At 50.8% G+C, this 16,157-nt stretch overlaps 1 protein-coding gene across 4 annotated transcripts in view; it reads left to right on the forward strand.

Annotated features, from left to right (window-relative positions):
• Positions 1 to 16,157, forward strand: part of LOC115098282 (centromere protein F-like) — a 116,068-nt gene that overhangs the window by 44,552 nt on the left and 55,359 nt on the right. For all 4 annotated transcript variants that reach the window (XM_029614794.1, XM_029614795.1, XM_029614793.1 and 1 more), the window contains 2 exons: positions 15,603 to 15,805; positions 15,983 to 16,114. In XM_029614794.1, the coding sequence (XP_029470654.1) occupies positions 15,603 to 15,805; positions 15,983 to 16,114 (335 nt within the window). The remainder of the gene's footprint in view (positions 1 to 15,602; positions 15,806 to 15,982; positions 16,115 to 16,157) is intronic.

Below are 16,157 nucleotides of genomic sequence, written 5' to 3' on the forward strand. Positions count from 1 at the left end.
CCTACGGGCCTTCTGACCTGCCTTGCCCCGTCTATGGTGTGTGGCCTACGGGCCTTCCGTGTGTGTGTGTGTGGCCTACGGGCCTTCTGACCTGCCTTGCCCCGTCTATGGGGTGTGGCCTACGGGCCTTCCGTGTGTGTGTGTGTGGCCTACGGGCCTTCTGACCTGCCTTGCCCCGCTATTGGTGTGTGGCCTACGGGCCTTCCGTGTGTGTGTGTGTGTGGCCTACGGGCCTTCTGACCTGCCTTGTCCTGCTTACTGTGCCCTGACCCAGCCTGGACCCAGACACTGCTGACTGCCGCCTGCCCTGACCCAGCCTGTACTTGACACTGCCACTTGCCGCCTGCCCTGACCCAGCCTGTACCAGACACTGCCACTTGCCGCCTGCCCTGACCCAGCCTGGACCCAGACTCTGATTATTGCTGCCTGCCCTGACCCAGCCTGGTACCTGACTCTGTTTCGAGCCTCCTGTCTCTCTCCACCTGGAGCCACCCTGCTGGGTGGTGTGCACGACTCCTGTCCGGAGCCCAAGCGTAACAGTATGCCGAAGCCATCACATTTTCCAGGGGAAGAGATAGGTCTGTGTCCTGCCGGTGAGTCAACTTTTCACTAATTCAAGATGCCTCCTTCTTTAAAGTTTTATACCTGCCATTCCTGTCAGACTTTGAATTATCCAAGCTATCAGAACTGTCTAGCCTGTGAACTTGTTGATCAGGAACACTGGTCATGCAATAACTGCAACAAGAAAAATGTCTCTGTCTATCAGGAGTGTTTGAACTGTCTGGCTCCTAAACCAGGGTGGTGGAAATGCTCCTGTCTCCCGTGTTTGTTACCTCCAGGCAAACCCTGCCCCTGTTGTTCTGCTCTAGGACCAGCTGTGCAATTAGAAAAGGCTATCAGCTCTCCTAACCAGTATTGTTTCTGGCTCAACTAAAACAGACATTTTTGCTGGCAGTTTGAGGGTAGAAAAACCCAGGACTTACCTGGCCAAGAAGGCTTCTGTGAGACCAGTGCTAGAGCCTCGGGAACAGGTTTCTCTACAACGGAGAGAGCTGATTAGCTCTAGCAGGGCTCAGCTTCCCACAGCTGCCAAGTGGACACTAACGAGCACCTTCCCTAGACGTCCTAGAACTGCCTGTGCCTTCTCTAAACTGCTCCTCCAGAAACAAAATCAGGAGCATCAGACTTTGGCTCGAGGTATCAAGCCCACGGCAGTACAATCTGTGTCTTCCATGCACACTACCTTAACCATGCTACTCTGCCATCTGAACCTGCTGCACTACCCCGAGAAGAGCCTGAGCCTGCCGAACCGGCCCTGCTGCCGTCTTCAGAGGGGTCCGAACCTGCTACAACGCCCTTGGAGGGGTCTGAACCGGCCCTGCTGCCGTCCCTGGAGGGGTCCATACCGTTCCTGCTGACGCCCCCGGAGGGGTCCGAACCAATCCTACTGACAGACTTCCTGAGTCAGCCATCGGAGTCTGCTGAACTGGTCCTGCTGCCACCCCGGGAGAGGTCCATACCGGTCCTGCTGCCACCCCTGGAGGGGTCCATACCGGTCCTGCTGACGCCCCGAGAGGGGTCCGAGCCTGCTACAATGCCCCGAGAGGGGTCCGAGCCTGCTACATCGCCCCGAGAGGGGTCCGAGCCTGCTTCATCGCCCCGAGAGGGGTCCGAGCCTGCTACAACGCCCCGAGAGGGGTTCGAGCCTGCTTCATCGCCCCGAGAGGGGTCCGAGCCTGCTACAATGCCCCGAGAGGGGTTCGAGCCTGCTTCATCGCCCCGAGAGGGGTCCGAGCCTGCTACAATGCCCCGAGAGGGGTCCAAGCCTGCTTCATCGCCCCGAGAGGGGTCCGAGCCTGCTACAATGCCCCGAGAGGGGTCCGAGGCCTGCTACAATGCCCCGAGAGGGGTCCGAGCCTGCTACAATGCCCCGAGAGGGGTCCGAGCCTGCTTCATCGCCCCGAGAGGGGTCCGAGCCTGCTTCATCGCCCCGAGAGGGGTCCGAGCCTGCTTCATCGCCCCGAGAGGGGTCCGAGCCTGCTACAACGCCCCGAGAGGGGTCCGAGCCTGCTACAATGCCCCGAGAGGGGTCCGAGCCTGCTTCATCGCCCCGAGAGGGGGCCGCGCCTGCTTCATCGCCCCGAGAGGGGTCCGAGCCTGCTACAACCCGCCCCGAGAGGGGTCCGAGCCTGCTACAATTGCCCGAGTAGGATCCGAGCCTGCTGTACTGGCCCAGCTGCCGCCCCTGGAGGGGCCTGTACCGGTCTTAATGCCGACCTTGGAAGGGTCCGGACCGGTCCTACTATCGCCTCAAGAAGGGTTACGGACTATTTCTCTGCCCCAGGTGGGGTTTGTGTTCCCCTTGTCACCCCAGGAGGGGTTATGGAAATCTGCACCGCCTCTGCTACCCCAGGAGGGGTCTCACCCTGCCGCCTTGTCCCAGGAGGGGTTATGGACTGCCTTTTTGCCTCGGAATGGAGTTGAACCTGCCGCATCACCCCCGGAGTGGTCTCCCGTTATTCTTGACTACCTCCTGCACAGATGGGATCCAGGAGGAGGGGGAGGCCTTGAGGGGGGGGTACTGTTACGGCTGTGGCTGCTGTGCTACCGCCTCACCACCAGGGGTCCCTCTAGTGCTGACTTTCCTGACAGGCCCAGTCCATCTCCTATGTCCACTCTATGCTCTGGGTGTGCCCTCTTAACCCTGCCTGACAGTTGCCTCGGTGCTTCGGCATCGAGCTCACCTGGGCTCCCTGCTCTAGCCTGCCTTGCGTGGCCTTCGGGCCTATCCTTGCCTTGCCTTGCCTTGCGTGGCCTTCGGGCCTATCCTTGCCTTGCCTTGCCTTGCGTGGCCTTCGGGCCTATCCTTGCCTTGCCTTGCCTTGCGTGGCCTTCGGGCCTATCCTTGCCTTGCCTTGCCTTGCGTGGCCTTCGGGCCTTGCCTTGCCTTGCGTGGCCTTCGGGCCTATCCTTGCCTTGCCTTGCCTTGCGCGGCCTTCGGGCCTATCCTTGCCTTGCCTTGTGCGGCCTTTTGGCCTTCTTCCGTGTGTGTGTGTGTGGCCTACGGGCCTTCTGACCTGCCTTGCCCCGTCTATGGTGTGTGGCCTACGGGCCTTCTGACCTGCCTTGCCCCGTCTATGGTGTGTGGCCTACGGGCCTTCCGTGTGTGTGTGTGTGGCCTACGGGCCTTCTGACCTGCCTTGCCCCATCTATGGGGTGTGGCCTACGGGCCTTCCGTGTGTGTGTGTGTGGCCTACGGGCCTTCTGACCTGCCTTGCCCCGCTATTGGTGTGTGGCCTACGGGCCTTCCGTGTGTGTGTGTGTGTGGCCTACGGGCCTTCTGACCTGCCTTGTCCTGCTTACTGTGCCCTGACCCAGCCTGGACCCAGACACTGCTGACTGCCGCCTGCCCTGACCCAGCCTGTACTTGACACTGCCACTTGCCGCCTGCCCTGACCCAGCCTGTACCAGACACTGCCACTTGCCGCCTGCCCTGACCCAGCCTGGACCCAGACTCTGATTATTGCTGCCTGCCCTGACCCAGCCTGGTACCTGACTCTGTTTCGAGCCTCCTGTCTCTCTCCACCTGGAGCCACCCTGCTGGGTGGTGTGCACGACTCCTGTCCGGAGCCCAAGCGTAACATTTCCATTCCTCTCTTCCACAGTTTGGCAAGGGAACTTCTTTCCCTCTTAATGTCATTCCTGCCAGCAGGGTCCGTGAGTTATGCACTCTTTCCATACTCACCTGACTCCGTTCCTCTGCCACTGAGTAGTTCTACGCATTCAACTTTCTATCCTTTTCAGGTAGATGTTGTATCTCCTTTCCTCAGGAAATACTCTATTAATTTTTCCTAACCTCTCTCTCTCGCCCTAGGGAGAGACTGGGTTTTCCACATTCATGGACAGTAATGCTGCGCTTACATTCTATCTACATTGCACTGCATTCCATGTGAATTCCACTTGACTCTTTCCTTCATGCAAGGGTCAAGCTGCTACTTCCAGTGGCCACACAGACCTAATCCTTCTGATTAAGTGGTCTATATTTCCTTTCCTACCAACAAGCAGACATTTCACTACAACACTGTGGGTATCCACATACTGTTGTGTCCGTCTTAGCCTTAACAGCTTCCCTTTGGTTACTGCTGCTTGTACTTTTTTATCAGGCTGCAGCCTGGAGTCCTCTCCATACCTTTGCAGCCTATTATTGCTTACATTGACTAGCCGGCATGCTCCATGTTTGGCCAGTACGACTACTCTTACCTTTTTCAATTCACTACCCAACATCCTTCCACGAACCCATTATGGTGTTGCGGATGCCCTCCGTTCCCATTTCCACCTCAGTCGTTACGCCTTTGCGCATCTGCGGTGTATCTGGTGCATTCCCGGGCATCCTCAGCTCGGTACTCACCCATTTGTGAGGACTACCATCCTGCTTGTCCTGTGAGAAAGCAAATGTTGCTTACCTGATGTAACAGGTGTTCTCACAGGACAGCAGGATGTTAGTCCTCACGAAACCCGCCCGCCACCCCGCGGAGTTGGGTCTGTATACTTTTATTTTAGTTTCGCTTGCGCTTTTTAGCTATAAGACGAGACTGAGGGAGACACCTGTGGCTCACAGGGATAATTGCAGGCTGGGCATGCTCAGTGCACCCAGTGTGCTAGTGTCAGTCAAAGCTTGTTGAAACTTTGACAGAAAAGTTTTCCGTACAGGGCTCCATCCTCGATGTCACCCATTTGTGAGGACTAACATCCTGCTGTCCTGTGAGAACACCTGTTACATCAGGTAAGCAACATTTGCTTTACGGCAGCGGGATGTGCGGAGGTCCCTCCTTCGCTATCTGGAGGTCACCAATCCTTTTCGAGTGACGGATCATCTCTTTGTTCTGTTCGCCGGTCCCGAGAGAGGGGCCGCGGCTTCCCGGGCGCCGATCGCCCGTTGCCTCAAGGAGGCCATTGGCTCAGCATACTTCATGCAGGGAAAGCCTGTGCCCGTGGGTCTCAGGGCTCACTCGTCACGATCCCACACTGCGTCTCGGGCGGCATCGTCTCAGGTGTCGCCTCTAGAGATTTTACGGGACAGCTACTTGGAAGTCGTTACATATCTTCATTAACCATTACCGGTTGGATGTTCGGGCTGCTGAGGCCGGGGGGGTTTGGAGAGAGGGTACTCCGAGCGGGACTCTCTGCTTCCCACCCTCGGTAAGTTGGCTCTGGTACATCCCAGGTGTCCTGGACTGATCCTGGTACGTACAGAGAAAGGAAAATTAGTTTGTTACCTGATAATTTTCGTTCCTGTAGTACCAAGGATCAGTCCAGGATCCCGCCCGCAGTGCTACGCTAAAGTAACGGTGAGTCCGCTCATCGTTGTTTTTAGTAAGCTGCCCCTAGTTTATTTGCTCTCTCGGTTGCGGAGTCTGGTTCCTATAGGGGTGTTGGATTTATTTCCGTTTCATTAGCAAGTTTGTATAGTTAGCTATGGTTGCCTTATGGATTTTCTACTTTGACATTACGTATGACTGAGGGGCTGTGACTGGCACAGGGGCATATATGGCTCCGCCCACAAGTTTTGCTCTGTCTCCATCTACTGGTGCGGAGTCACAACCCAGGTGTCCTGGACTGATCCTTGGTACTACAGGAACGAAAATTATCAGGTAAGAAACTAATTTTCCTTTCTTTATTATGCGCCACACTTCCAAAAAAAAAAAAAAAGGATAAGTTATATACAGGCTCTGTTACTGTTTGCTGTACGACAGTGGTTGTCATTTGTGATCCGAGGCTGTGCAGGCGGCCACGACCACCCGTCGGGTCTCCAGAGCCCTTCCTCCAATTTGTTTTCGCAGCAGCACCTTCCCTGCTCAGCTTGTGTGGAGGCCGCATCACTGCTCTCCAGCAAGGGTCTGCGCATTCGTTGCCTCCCCTGTGGGAAGGGATGTTCGGGAGCTGTGTCGGGGTCAGCGGCAAAAGCCTGCGGTGCAGGCGAACGGCTCGCTGTTCAGGAGGCACAGGCCTGCCCGTTCCTGCTGAGCGCGGGAACGGTGGCCATTTTGAAAATTTTCTTGGCAGCTCAAGGGGCTGGAGGAGGGGATCTCCTGCCCGATTTACCTCCTGCTCTATCGAGACCTGAGGGCTCTCAGAACTCGCTGCCCGACCTTCCTGATGTTGATCCCGATCCCCTGGCAGGGGGTGTGGGAGACCCAAGACTTTGTGCTGTTAATCCAAAAAAAAAAATATATATATATATTATTTTTTTTTCCTTGCTGGTCAGCTGCAGCACAGCGGTGGGTCATCGCTCGGGCGAATAGAGGGTTCTCCTAGGAGGGGCCCTTAGCGGCTGGAGCCGCAGGGATCTCTCTGGGTCTGAAAGATTCGGGGCCATTCACTGCAGGGAGACTTGAGCCCTACTCGTGGCACCTCAGTGGACATCCTGACTCTCCCTCTGTTCCTCCTCTTTCCGGCCTGGACAAGGAGGGACACGGCTCAAGGGTTGTTCGCCTGTTTTCAGAGGGAGGAGTTGGACCCTGTCATTCCGCATGTCCTGGCAGAGTTAGGAGATTCAGCAAACCCGGTCCTCACTGGTTTGTGAGGTTCAGCCAAGACCCTGTCCCATCATATGGTTCAGCGATTAATGGTCTGGGAGTGAGATACACCGGAGTGGACCTGAGAGTGGTCTGGGCTATGGTCAAACTGTATCCTTTGCCCAAGGAGACCATGGAGCTTTTTGTAAGTACCAAACATGGATACCTCCATGTCGCCTGTCACAAAAGAACCACCATTCAGTAGCAGTTGCGGTGGCTGTTAGAGACCACCAGGACAAGAAGCTCGAAATACCTCTCAACAGGATATTCGAAGTCTCGGCCTTTCCCTTTGGGGTGCCAGCAGTCGCAGTTTCACGCTTTGGGCCTATGGTGGGTGCAGCAGTTGCTGACTACCAGGGACTCGGTGCAAGCGGAGTGCTTGGAGGCGACTGTCACATATGGAGCAGATGCCTTTTGTGGCCTCCTTTGTACCTCCCCCAGGTTGATGGTCTCCACAATCTCGGCAAGGAATCTCTTATGGTTACACACCAGCTTAATGCTCTCCCTGTTAAGGGCAAATTTTTTTGGTGAGGACTTGGGCAGTGGATTCACTCTCTAGGCAACTATAAAGTCCATAAGCCCTTGGAGGACAAACCTCAGCTATCTACAGGTTTCTCCCAACCTGCTTTCATTTTTGGGGGCAGAAACGCTTCTGACAGAGCATGGCTCCGGCTCCAGGCCAGCGACAAACCTCTGGCATTATTCCATCTATTTCATGGTACCGAAGAAGGAAAACTCTTTTCACTCAATCTTGGACCTGAATAGGGTGAACAAGGCCCTCATACTGCCGCATTTTTGGATGGACACCCTACCTTCGGTCATTGCGGCAGTCCACAGCGGGGTAGTTCTTGGCTTCCCTGGATCTGACAGAAGCTTGCCTATTCATCGGTATCCACAAAGATCACCGGATGTTTCTTCGATTCTTGATCCTCTGAATGCATTTCCAGTTCAGAGTCCTCCCATTCAGTCTGGCTTCAGCTCCTCGCTTTTTCACCAAGGCGATGGTGGTGGCCGCAGTGGGAGGGAAGACTGGTTCCCTGTGCCTGGATGACTGGCTCATTCAGGCAAAGTTGAAAGAAGTCTACGAGCTGGCGGACAGCAAGGCCTTACACATTTTGCAGTCCCTCAGATGAGTTGTCCGTCAGGCCAAGTGATCTCTTCTTCCTTCTCAGGTCTTGGACTTTCTGGGAGCGCATCTCGCCACCCAAATGAGTAAAGTCTTCCTACAGGAGGAGCACATTACCATGTTAATGCTATACATTGCAGCTCCTCGGCTTGATAACGTCCACTCTGGAATTGGTCCCATGGGAGCTTGCTCATATGAGGTCTTTACAGTGAGCGTTATTATCCCGCTGGGATCCAGTGTCTGAAGAATTCCAGATACCCTTACCACTCACAGCTTCCGCCAGGTCTAGTCTTGGTGGGTGGCTCGCCCCAGAACACTTGAGGCAAGGTACCTCAATGGGTGATTGAGCCCACGAATGCCAGTCTCATTTGGTCCACGGCCAGTGATCCCAGGTGGAGGCACACTGGTCCATCAATCGCTTAGAAATGAGAGCAGTCCGTTTGGCATTACAGAAGGGGAATGGAACAGCTCCCCTATGAGAAAAGACTAAAGAGGTTAGGACTTTTCAGCTTGGGGAAGAGGCGGCTGAGGGGGGATATGATAAGAGGTGTTTAAAATCATGAGAGGTCTAGAATGAGTAGATGTGAATCGGTTATTTACTCTTTCGGATAATAGGCTAGGGGGCACTCCATGAAGTTAGCGTGTGGCACATTTAAAACTAATCGGAGAAAGTTCTTTTTCACTCAACGCACAATTAAACTCTGGAATTTGTTGCCAGAGGATGTGGTTGGTGCAGTTAGTATAGCTGTGTTTAAAAAAAGGATTGGATAAGTTCTTGAAGGAGAAGTCATTACCTGCTATTAGCCCAGCCGGGCTGTATCTGGATTGGCTGGCTGCTTTTGGCTGGGCGGGCCTTGGCTCGTTTCCCTGTTTTTTTTTTTCTTTTAGTTGCGCTTCGTTCTGCCGATTGGGCCTTAGCACGCGGCTAGCGTCGGGGTCCCCCGGGTGGGGAGGCCGAGCACTGACCTGACCTACCGGCGCCGGAGCCCCACCGGGGGAAGGTCAGGTCAGTGCTCGGCCTCCCCACCCGGGGGACCCCGACGCCAGCCGCGTGCTAAGGCCCAATCGGCAGAACGAAGCGCAACTAAAAGAAAAAAAAACAGGGAAACGCGCCAAGGCCCGCCCAGCCAAAAGCAGCCAGCCAATCCAGATACAGCCCGGTTGGGCTTTAAATCCAGGCAGCAGGCGCCATTCCATCTTTCTCCTCGCCGCGACCGAAGACCTGCGCGACCGGCGCCGGAGCCCCACCGGGGGAAGGTCAGGTCAGTGCTCGGCCTCCCCACCCGGGGGACCCCGACGCCAGCCGCGTGCTAAGGCCCAATCGGCAGAACGAAGCGCAACTAAAAGAAAAAAAAACAGGGAAACGCGCCAAGGCCCGCCCAGCCAAAAGCAGCCAGCCAATCCAGATACAGCCCGGCTGGGCTTTAAATCCAGGCAGCAGGCGCCATTCCATCTTTCTCCTTGCCGCGACCGAAGACCTGCGCGACCGGCGCCGGAGCCCCACCGGGGGAAGGTCAGGTCAGTGCTCGACCTCCCCACCCGGGGGACCCCGACGCCAGCCGCGTGCTAAGGCCCAATCGGCAGAACGAAGCGCAACTAAAAGAAAAAAAAACAGGGAAACGCGCCAAGGCCCGCCCAGCCAAAAGCAGCCAGCCAATCCAGATACAGCCCGGCTGGGCTTTAAATCCAGGCCCTGCTAGGCGCTGCGCGCCGAAGGAGCACGACAAAGGGGCCTGCCCCTTTGTGTGCCCCTTCGTGTGAACCTGAGCATAACCAGATACCTCCCACGCCAAAACGACGCTGCAACTCAACCCTCTCCTCTGAAGCACCCAACATTAGCTCCACCCAAGCTTTCCATCACTGATTACATTGTCCAATTTGTACACACATCTGCTGCTTCTACATTTCTCCAGCAATCATCCAGCCTCTCCAGCAATCATCCAGCCTCTCTAGCCTCTCCACCTTCTCCAGCATTCATCCAGCCTCTCTAGCTTCTCCAGCATTCATCCAGTCTCTCCAGCCTCTCCAGCATTCATCAACATTCATCCAGTCTCTCTAGCCTCTCCACCTTCTCCAGCATTCATCCAGTCTCTCCAGCCTCTCCAGCATTCATCAACATTCATCCAGTCTCTCCAGCCTCTCCAGCTTCTCCAGCATTCATCCAGTCTCTCCAGCCTCTCCACCTTCTCCAGCATTCATCCAGCCTCTCCAGCCTTCTTCCAGCCTCTCCAGTCTCTCCAACATTCATCCAGCATGCTTCCAGCCTCCCCATACTCGCACATATAGTGATCTACATTTATATCAAACATCACTAAAAAGCGTATACTACCATTATCATGGTTGCCTCTCACATTCCGGTCCTTAAATACTCGAACTACACCGCCTACACAACGAGATCAAAGACAGTCAATTCATGCTACAGATCTCTCATTCCCATCATGACTTCCCTATTTACACAATTCATGGGTTTAATGACATTCTTCATTCTCCTACTGAACACACAATCGCTACTAAAAAAAGCCATTCTATTAGGAGATATCATTACAGATGAGTCACCTGACATCTGCGCAATAACAGAGACATGGCTTAAAAGCACAGACGTCTCCATGATTAACCAACTACCGACAGAAGCATATGATATATTCTCTATTCCAAGACCCAAAAAGAAAGGAGGTGGACTTCTACTAGCAGCAAAGAAGTCACTTAAACTCTCACTACAACCCAGCATACCACCTCACAAGATAGAAATTGGCCTGTTTAACTCAAAGAACCTCCAAATATGCTTAATTTATGCGCCGCCGGGCATATTGGAAAAAAAACCATCGTCCCTAACAGAATATATTGCAAAATACATCAACATCAACATACCCGCCATTATACTAGGTGACTTAAACCTTCACTTTGACCGCACCCCCCTCACCTCAGCCTGCGAAGCAACTCTATCTACTATGAAGGCAATGGGATTTAAACAAGCTGTAACTGGCCCAACGCATAAAGCAGGCCATACACTGGATGTGATATTCACGAATGCACAAATACTATTAGACCCACCCCAATGCACCCCCATACCATGGTCAGACCACTACCGAGTAGACACGAGAGGCACAATGAATAGTAATGTCCACCCGACATACCCTAAAAACAAAACTATTGAATTCAGGAAGAAATGCCAAATGGAAGACTTAATTGAAGCTATAACGGAAGAAAGCAACAATTTAGATTTCTCGAATGCCAACTCAGCATGCTCGACTTGGCATCAAATCACCAGTGACATCGCCAATCGGCTTTGTCCTCTAATAACTAAAGAGATCAAATCTGAGAAGAAAGACAAAAAGCCATGGTATACTACTGATCTAAGAAATATGAAACGTGAGCTTCGTAAAATGGAAAAAAAATGGATCAAAAACCAAGACTCAATTCAGCAACAAAAATTCAAATCACTACTCCACAAGTATCGTAAATCAACTGATGAAGCTAAGAAAAACTTTTACTCTACAAAAATCCACCAATACCAGTTTAATCCACGCGCTCTCTTCCAATACGTTTCTAATCTTATCTCCCCCTCACCTAACATCTACCCGGAACATGAGATTGAAAATAAATGTGAGAAAATAGCTGACTATTTCCAGGATAAGATATCTAATATCATGGCTCGTTTTACATCTCCATCTATGCCAACAACCATTGCACCTACAAGATCCCAAAGTGATTCACCCAAACTCTCAAATTTTGAAAATTCTTCTGCTTCGGAGATTGAGGCAATTCTAAAAAGAATCAAACCTGCATTACACCCCACGGATATCATGCCAACTAAAACACTACTGGCCATTCCTACTAGAATCGCCCCTGCAATATCAAACATCATTAACAAATCTATTACAGAAGGAGTCTTCCCCACGCAACTCAAACATGCCATAATAAAGCCGACCCTTAAAAAAGCTGACCTTGATCCTTCAGAACCGGCAAACTTTCGACCTGTATCGAACCTCCCGTTATTATCAAAAATCCTAGAAAATGTCATAAACAAACAACTAACTGACTTTCTAGAGGAAAATCAATTACTCTTCCCTTCACAATATGGATTCAGGAAGAATCATAGCACCGAAACACTACTTGTTTCTCTTTCAGACTCCATCCTAAAATCACTTGACACTGGTCACTCTTATATTCTGGCCCTACTTGATATTTCATCCGCCTTTGACACAGTCAACCACTATACTCTCCTCTCCCTCCTATCTCAAATTGGCATCACTGGCACTGCATTATCCTGGTTACAATCATTCCTGACAGATAGGACTTACAGTGTCAAGATGGGACAACATACGTCTAAACCTAGAAATCTTTCACAAGGTGTCCCTCAAGGATCCTCCCTTTCTTCAACTCTATTCAATGTTTATCTATCCCCACTCTGTAATCTACTGAAGAAATTGGATCTACGTCATTTCATTTACGCCGACGATGTCCAGATCATTATCCCGATCAAGGACTCACTTGCTAATGCCATGAAAAACTGGGAATCTGCACTTACCGAAATAAAAAATCTACTCATGGAAAACTTTCTTGCAATCAACACCAATAAGACTGAACTCCTAATCATAACGCCTCAAAAGAACACCACAGCAAACACTCCTCAATCACCTTCCTCAACTACAGATAATTTTAAACTGAAATACGTCCGCAGCCTTGGGGTCATAATTGATAACCATTTTACAATGAAGAATTTCATCTCGACTACAATTAAGAGTGGCTTTTTCAAGCTACATACTATGAAAAGAATTAAACCATTACTACATACTCAGGATTTCCGGACTGTATTACAAGCTACAATTTTACCTAAAATTGACTATTGTAATGCACTACTACTGGGTCTGCCTAAAAGCACAATTCAACCGCTACAGATGCTGCAGAATGCGGCTGCGCGTTTAATCACTAATACAAGACGACATGAACATATAACTCCAGCACTCATGTTCCTACATTGGCTACCAGTATCCTACAGAATTACTTTCAAAGTTCTGTCACTCATCCACAAATCAATTCTCAACCAAGAGATGCAATGGTTTTCTGATCAGTTCATAATTCGCACATCCAACAGACCTATCAGAAGTTTTCACCAAGCGAAATTAGCTGTACATCCTCAAAAACACATCAAACTCATTTCCACCAGAGACCGCGCATTCTCCATTGCTGGTATCAATATCTGGAACAACATGCCGCTAGACCTACGTATAGAATCCTGCCACAAAACCTTCAAACAAAACCTTAAAACGTGGTTGTTTGAACAAGCATTCACACTATGAATCTTCATCATACAGCTAATCTATACCCCCCCCTGTCTTTTAATCCTGTATTTTTACCTTAAGAAGACGTTAGTTTTGATTTTGACAGTTAATTTGTTCCCATGTAATACTTAATTATTAATATTCAATAGTTTCATAGTTAATGAAATCAGCATATTCTGTAAAGTCTTTTCGGTTAATTGTTTTTTTACTGTGTTAAACTGTTATATGTAAAGCTGGTTGCTAAATTACTGTTTCACTGTAAACCGAGGTGATGTAATCCTTTACGTACCTCGGTATAAAAGAACCTATAAATAAATAAATAAATAAAATAAATTAAGTTGACAGCCACTGCTATTACTAGCAACAGTAACATGGAATAGACTTAGTTTTTGGGTACTTGCCAGGTTCTTGTGATCTGGATTGGCCACTGTTGGAAACAGGATGCTGGGCTTGATGGACCCTTGGTCTGACCCAGTATGGCATGTTCTTATGAATTGTCTGCCTCTTGTATGCAGTGCGAGGTTTTTTAAATTTTTTTTAAGATAACACGACAACTGTAGCCTACATCAACTGTCAAGGAGGAACCAAAAGTCATCCGAGTAGTCTTGGAAGCAGTGCAGCTGATGGCCTGGGCAGAACAGCATCTAGCCTTGCTAGCGGCATCACACATGGCAGGGACCGACCAATGTGCAAACGGATTTTCAGAGCTGGCAGAGGCTAGACCCTGGAGAGTGGGAACTCTCAGCCGAAGAGATGAACCTCATCTCTCGCAGATGGGGTCCTACCCATCTGGACTTGATGGTGACTCAAAGGAATGCCAAGGCTCCACACTGCTTCAGTCGCAGTGCTGGTGCTCCCATGGCTGGCCGACCGTGCTTCTCTATGCGTTCCTTCCGTGGTCTCTGGTAGGCAAGATTCTCCAGAGAATGAAAGTTCATCCTAGGATAGTAATCTTGGTGGCCCTGGTTCGCGGACCTAGTCAACTTCGCGGTGAACGGTCCCCTGAGGCTAGGTTATCTTCCAAATCTCTTTTTGTTAACGCCCTATATTTTCGACCAGGCGGATTGCCTTTTGTCTAGCGGCCTGGCTTTTGAAAGGCAGCATTTGAGCAAGAAGGGTTATCTGTAGGACATGATTACCCCACTACTTCGGGCTCGAAAGACCTCTACCTCTTTAACTTATGTCAGGGTGTGGAATGTCTTCGGAGCGTGGGGTCCTCCTTCGTTAGTCCTCGGTGGCATGGATTCTGGCATTCCTACAGAAAGGCCTAAGTAAATAAGGGCTGTCTTTTAATTCCCTCTGGGTGCAGGTGGCAGCCTTGGGTTGCCTTAGAGGCAAGGTTCATGGTGCGGCACTCCCAGCGCATCCAGATGTGGTGTGTTTCATCTGAGGGGCAAAGCTTTTGAATCCCCCAGTATGTCCAGCCTGGATCCTTAAACGTAGCCCTCAGGGTCTTGTGTGAAGCTCCTTTGAACATCTTAAGAAAGCCACCTTAAAGGATTTATCTTTGATGGTGATGTTTTTTGCGAATCTTCTAATCCGGAGTCTCTCTCAGAACGGTTACATCTTTTTTGTCAAGAGTTGTCTTGGCCTTCCACTTGCATCAATATGTGGAACTTCCGGCTTTTCCAAATGTCGATGTGGAGGCGCCTCACGCTAGGGAGTTGAAGCATCTAGATATTAGAAGGGTGCTGTTACTTTATCTTGAGGTCACGAATACCTTTCAGGTTTTGGATTCTCGTTTTGTGGAGCAGTGCTAAGAAGGTTCACAAAGCGTCGAAGGCGACTATAGCCCATTGGTTGAAAGAGACCATGGCTTCTGCTTACATTTGCCGTGGACGGCCTATCCCTGATGGTTTGAAAGCGCATTCGATTCGGTCTCAGGCTGCTTCCTGGGCAGGGTGCCAGTTGGTCTCGCCACAAGAAATTAGCATGGCAGTGACCTGGAAGTCTTTACATACTTTTGCCGGGCACTACTGTTTGGATGTCCAGGCAGTTTCGGGAGCAGTGTCATTCAAGCGGGATGACACTGCTTCCGTTTAGGGAAGCTTTGGTACATCCCAACAGTCTGGACTGATCCTGGTACATACACGGAAAGGAAAATTAGTTCTTACCTGCTAATTTTCGTTCCTGTAGTACCACCACGGATCAGTCCAGACGCCCTGCATTGGGAGATGATCAGTCAGTTTCTTGAGAGTCCGCTCTAATTGTTCCAAACACTGCAGAAGGCTACAGGTTTCTCATTATCCTGTACTCAGGTTTTCCATGTTTATGGTTACTTTTGTTTGATCTGTACTATATCATTTTATTATGTTCTGCTTTGGTAATGTTCATACTGAAGAGTTGCAGGTGGCACACCAGATTGAGGGGGGTGGGGGGTGCTCTTCATGATTTTCTCTGTCTCCATCTGCTGGAAGGGAGGCAAAACCCAGCGACTGATCCGTGGTACTACAGGAACAAAAATTAGCAGGTAAGAACCAATTTTCATATGTATCCTTGCACATGTATAGACACTTCAGTGAGCGTTACTGATATTGCATTCAAAGAGAGCCTCCTTACCTCTTGCCTGCCGCAGTCAATGGCTGTCTTAAGAGTTTGTACTTTCCACTCTGCCTGTAGTGCTGAAGCGTACCTTGGCTGAGATGGAGACCTGGGTGCAAGTACAGGAGAAAGAGGGCCAGATTTATTGCAAGAGACCCAAGGACTTCCAGAGGCAGTCGGAGAAGACTCGAGGAAAGCTGGCAGCCCAGGAGCAGAATCTGACTAAGTGTCAGGATGAGCTGGCATGCAAGGCGGCGCAGCTGGATCAGGCGGAAGCAAAAGTGAGAGCTGTGATGGGGTTCTGGGGCCTTGTTCTGAAGTACACATATCGCACTGCCTGATCATATACAATATGTTCCACTGACACAGTGGCATAGTCTGCTGCCTGACGATCAAGCGACAGATAACACTGATTTATGGGAATTGGAGTAGATGATATTCTGCCCACTCTCTTGCAGGGTGCGTCTTTAGAGCAGAGGGTTCGGCAGCTAGAGAAGGAGCTACAGCGTTGGAGGCAGAATGCAGAAACCTCCCAGTGCAACATAGATCAGAGACTGAAGATGAAAGAAAAGGAAACTGAACCGGTCCAGGTGACATAAGTCAGGTTCCCCATTGCATCATTCTCCCTCTTAT

Source organism: Rhinatrema bivittatum, chromosome 8 (genome assembly GCF_901001135.1).
Source record: "Rhinatrema bivittatum chromosome 8, aRhiBiv1.1, whole genome shotgun sequence".
In the NCBI taxonomy this organism is placed as follows: domain Eukaryota; kingdom Metazoa; phylum Chordata; class Amphibia; order Gymnophiona; family Rhinatrematidae; genus Rhinatrema; species Rhinatrema bivittatum.